Genomic DNA, 5,272 nt, shown 5'->3' with positions numbered 1-5,272 from the left:
GGTCCCAAACCAAGAATATAATAAATGTCCCAAACCAAGGATATAATAAAGGTCCCAAACCAAGGATATAATAAAGGTCCCAAACCAAGGATATAATAAATGTCCCAAACCAAGGATATAATAAAGGTCCCAAACCAAGAATATAATAAAGGTCCCAAACCAAGGATATAATAAATATCACAAAATACACAACATGACACCAAGGATATAATAAATATTACAAAATACACAATATGGCATTAAAGATATAACAGAGATAAATTCCACTATATGACACCAAAGATATAATGAAAGTTATAAAATTCAAGCAAAAGTACCCGTCCCCAGTAACGGAAAAGTTTAAGTTAATGTATCAATTTAATTATTTCTTGGACTTTAGAAAGTTAAATTGTGTTGCACTTTTGGTTTCAGTCACAGCCAAAGCTCTGAGCTACTTATACCACCCACCGTGAAAAGTAATTGTTGAACATTTCAGTCATGCTAAGAGTCACTCAGCAATAACATATGGTAAATCTACATTTTTATTCTTTAAGTTACGTCACATTTCGAAATGTAAATAATAGTGTGATTAATTCCTAATAATTTAGTGTAGAATATCCTGATTGTGATATAAAATCTGACATTAACATTATTCATGTCTGTTCTCTCGTCATTTCAAAAACAATGTTGAGCCTTGATTGCGCGCGCAGTTTTTCAAGCGAGAGACAGACAAACGCTCGGACAGACACTACGGTTCGCAATATATATAAGGATAAATAACGTGTTAAGTACGGGAGTGGTGCAATACGATCAAGGGACATGCGAAGATTTTACACATTGTGTTTTCTTAGTTTTATAGCCACGTTTTATATTTATACGTTAAATATCTTTATCAGTTTATCACACGCAGTTGAATCTTTGAGTTAGAGATATATACCTTTGAGACCTCTTGCATTTGATAACTTTTGTTTTTTTTTAAACTCTACTGAATTTGTTTTCAATGTTTTATAACAGCAATTAAACGGTATTATATTTTCCCTTTATTTTATATTATACTCTTGGTAACATTATGCATATAAAGTACACCATATTTCGTTTATCTTGACACGTGTTTCGAAGCCTGTGATGACGTCAGTATTGTAACACGTTCCCAATGGGGAGCTCGAGGACCGAAGAGTCAGTCCAGCTTACAGACACCTGTCGGTAAGATTTTAATTCACCATACTGCCGGAGCCACGTGCAATAGCCAATCGTCATGCTCCAGAGTAGTACGTAATATCCAGATGTACCATATGAATACGAAAAGTAAGTTTTTATTTTGTTAGGACTTACTACAATATTAGATTCATAAGACTTTGGGTGAAAGCTGTTCCTAACAAACATATTATATGGACAATACACCATCCAGTTATAAACAAATTATATAGGATTTTCACATGGATTAGCTATGAGTTCATTAGGATTAATCTTACTATAATGGATGTAGCGTGTATATATGTATCTATCTATCTATGTATGTGACCGAAATAATAAATACAATGTGGGGCCATCTTTTGAATGGCACCACAAACAAATATTCATAAAAACTTTAACATTTTGAGTATTCAAGACTCGGACAATTCAAAGAATAACTACAGTATATGTGTAACGATTATTTCTTTAACACAAAACATAATTTTAGATAAAAATACTCTCCTCACAACAAGAACATAACTTTCACTAGGACTGTACGTGAGGGTTTGATTATATCTTTATTGATGTAGTTTGTAAATATAGTAATAAAAAATGGAATTATTTAAAAACTGGTACCATTTTTAATATATACAAACATGACAGTTTATATCAGTACAATCCGAACACTTTCCCATGCAGTAATTCCCAGAAAAATCCTTTTTCCTTTTTTGTTTAGAAAATGTTCGCTTTTTCTACATTTCCTTCCATTAGACATGAATAGTACAATTAATAATTACTATCACAAACAGCTAGCAATCTTAAGTTTAATTTTTGCGTGTATTTTCGCTCTTTTTGGCCTCCAGTAACTCAGCACTAAGTGTGAGGGCATATAACGCTTAAATTCGGGGTTCGATCCCCGTATAGCGCAGATATCCCATTTTACACCTTAGAAACATGACTCCTTACCTTCGTTAGGAAAGTTTCGGATTACGGTTACCCAGTTTTAATCAGTTACATCACGTGACTGTTATATGTATGGTCGCAAAGTATACCACGTGACTTATTCCAACAAAGTTCTCAGTATATACAATGGAAACAAACATATTCGATACAAGATTTCAATGTACTTCAAAGAGAGGTCATGGGTAAGTAGATGTACGACCATAAATAAACAAAATGATGAGAAATAATTCATTAATAGCGCCATAAATGAAGATACAGTTCTCCATTTTCTTCACATTGTATTATTAATGTTATAATAGAAGTACCTGTTTAGAGAGTACGTGTATATTTCCATGTTTTATTACATGATAACTAAGTAATGTTAGGTTTGGCACAATTGACAAAATAAAATACGTGAATCCTTGTTTAAACACAAGGATAAGTTTACATCAATTTTCCATTACGCTAGTATTATTATCGTGTTTAAATCCTATTCCATACTCCGTTAAAGTTACAGAATATCATTATCGTGTTTAAATCCTACTCCAATACAACGAAACAAGTCTGTTAAGATTCATTACTAAAACAAAGAAGATCTTCATGATACAACAAAAGGCTGAGTGATACGTTTATTTAATAGAGTGTAAGATCACGTCAGAAATGGAGTATGGAGTAGGATTTAAACACGATAATGATATTCTCTAACTTTAATGGAGTATGGAGTAGGATTTAAACACGATAATAATATTCTGTAACTTTAAGTCAGATCAGGGTTCAATGTTTTAATAATGAGGTCCAGTAAGCTACAGACTTGTTTCGTTGCTTTTCAGATCAGGGTTCAATGTTTTAATAACGAAGTCCAGTAAGTTACAGACTTGTTTCGTTGTTTGTCAGATCAGGGTTCAATGTTTTAATAACGAAGTCCAGTAAGTTACAGACTTGTTTCGTTGATTTGTCAGATCAGGGTTCAATGTTTTAATAATGAAGTCCAGTAAGTTTTCTCGGAATATATATCATGTTGTTTCTTTGTTTGTTAACAAACCAATAGAGTATGAATTTCATACACTTTGTATTTTTTAAAAACTCTCTACATTAACGAGTAACGAATTTGGCTACAGAATGGTCAGATATTGGCTACAATTTCCTGATTGGTGGAGATGGAAAAGTTTACGAAGGTCGTGGCTGGAAAACACGTGGAGCCCATTCACCTGGTTACAACAGTAAGTCACTTGGGATCTCCTTTATAGGAAACTATCAGGAAGAGACGCCAAGCAGCGGAATGTTACAAGCTGCGAAGACACTGGCTGAGTGTGGTGTGTCTAAGGTAAGCACGTTCATCACGCTTCTCTCTATAAATATAACATATAAAATGTAAGTTACGTGCGATATTCTTCTTTACTGTCATAGCAACGCTAAGTATGTGGTGTTTATACGTCATCTTTTCAGGGTTACATCACTTCCAGTCACACGGTACACGGTCACCGAGATGCTAAATGTACAGACTGTCCAGGAAACAAGTTGTATGATGTTATAAAACGCTGGACCAATTATGGCGGAAGGCTACCTGATTACGTATGTTGATGAATGATGTCGAAACTCGAGGTGTAAGAATCTTAGTTTTTAGAAAATGCCATGTATTAGTTAAAACAAAATAAAAAAAGAAACGTTTTTAAGGTCTCTGTGTTTTGTGGCACTGGATAGAGCGATACGATGTGGTCTCCGAGTGGGCGGCCGCTGAAAATAGGGCAAAGAGTAAAAGTGAGTACTAATAACGTTTTTTTCTTGATAAAAATAGTCCTCCAATACATCTTGTTCAAGATTCTGAAGGGTGTCCAGTTCACATGACGGAGCCTTTTTCCAGAGAGACTAAAACCAGTCACAAAGTTTTAGTACACATCTAGAGGGTCGGACCAGAGGAACAAAAACCAGTCACAAAGGTTTAGTACACATCTAGAGGGTCCGACCAGAGAGACTAAAACGAGTCACAAAATTTCAGTACACATCTAGAGGATCTGACCAGAGGGACTAAAACCAATCACAAAGTTTTATTACACATCTAGAGGGTCTGACCAGAGAGACTTAAACCAATCACAAAGTTTTAGTACACATCTAGAGGGTCTGACCAGAGGAACAAAAACCAGTCACAAAGGTTTAGTACACATCTAGAGGGTCCGACCAGAGGAACAAAAACCAGTCACAAAGTTTTAGTACACATCTAGAGGGTCCGACCAGAGGGACTAAAACCAGTCACAAAGGTTTATTACACATCTAGAGGGTCCGACCAGATGGACAAAAACCTGTCACAATGTTTTAGTACACATCTAGAGGGTCTGACCAGAGAGACTAAAACCAATTACAAAGTTCTAGTACAAAAGCCATCAGAGTGGACGACATTATAGGTTTCCCCACTGATGTATCACTCTTAATACTTACTATAATTATTGTAAACCACATCTTTGTTGATGGTTCAATACAACGGAAGCGCCATCTACAGAGCTGCTACTATACGTCAGAGAGCTGGTCCACTTATTACTAGTGGTGGGGGGAGGGGAGTTGGACAATCATTGCATCCGACACTGAGCGGAAAGACGTTCTTCACATAGACCTGTGAGAAATATTAGAAAAATGTTAAACTTGCAATAAAATTTCAAAACACACTTATCTCAAGCTCAAGTTATATATAAAAGTCACACATATCTCTAGTTGTATATAAAAGTCACACATTCAAAGACAACTTCAAAGTTCTAGATGTCGGGGATCCAAGAGGAAACCGTCATCTCCAAAAGATCATCTTTGACTTCAATATGAACTGTATTTGTGAAGCTAAGTGCTCGATAAAATCCAAACAGATGGATACATGTTGTTCAGTAAAGAACTGTGGAAATTAAACAGCATATACCAGAAGACTGCGGTGAAAGAAGAGAACATCTGGAACCAGGACTGGCTAGGATAGTTTTGTAGAGAATACCTGGAACCAAGACTGGCTAGCACAGTTTTATAGAGAATACCTGGAACCAGGACTGGCTAGGATAGTTTTGTAGAGAATACCTGGAACCAGGACTGGCTAGCATAGTTTTATAGAGAATACCTGGAACCAGGACTGGCTAGCATAGTTTTGTAGAGAATACCTGGAACCAGGACTGGCTAGGACAGTTTTATAGAGAATACCTGGAATCAG

The 5,272-nt window shown here is 35.7% G+C and overlaps 1 protein-coding gene across 1 annotated transcript in view; it reads left to right on the top strand.

Annotated features, from left to right (window-relative positions):
• The window catches only part of LOC106476131 (peptidoglycan-recognition protein SC2-like), a 9,217-nt gene extending 5,450 nt beyond the window's left edge, over window positions 1–3,767 (top strand). The window contains exons 3-5 of the mRNA XM_013936801.2: window positions 1,099–1,284; window positions 3,213–3,418; window positions 3,541–3,767. Coding sequence (XP_013792255.1) covers window positions 1,099–1,284; window positions 3,213–3,418; window positions 3,541–3,675 — 527 coding nt within the window. The 3' untranslated portion in view covers window positions 3,676–3,767. The remainder of the gene's footprint in view (window positions 1–1,098; window positions 1,285–3,212; window positions 3,419–3,540) is intronic.
• Window positions 3,768–5,272: the final 1,505 nt, after the last annotated feature.

This window comes from Limulus polyphemus, unplaced genomic scaffold (assembly GCF_000517525.1).
Source record: "Limulus polyphemus unplaced genomic scaffold, Limulus_polyphemus-2.1.2 Scaffold9881, whole genome shotgun sequence".
NCBI classification, from domain to species: Eukaryota; Metazoa; Arthropoda; class Merostomata; order Xiphosura; family Limulidae; genus Limulus; species Limulus polyphemus.
Note: the sequence above shows the minus strand (reverse complement) of the source record. Positions and strands in the feature narration are given on the sequence as shown.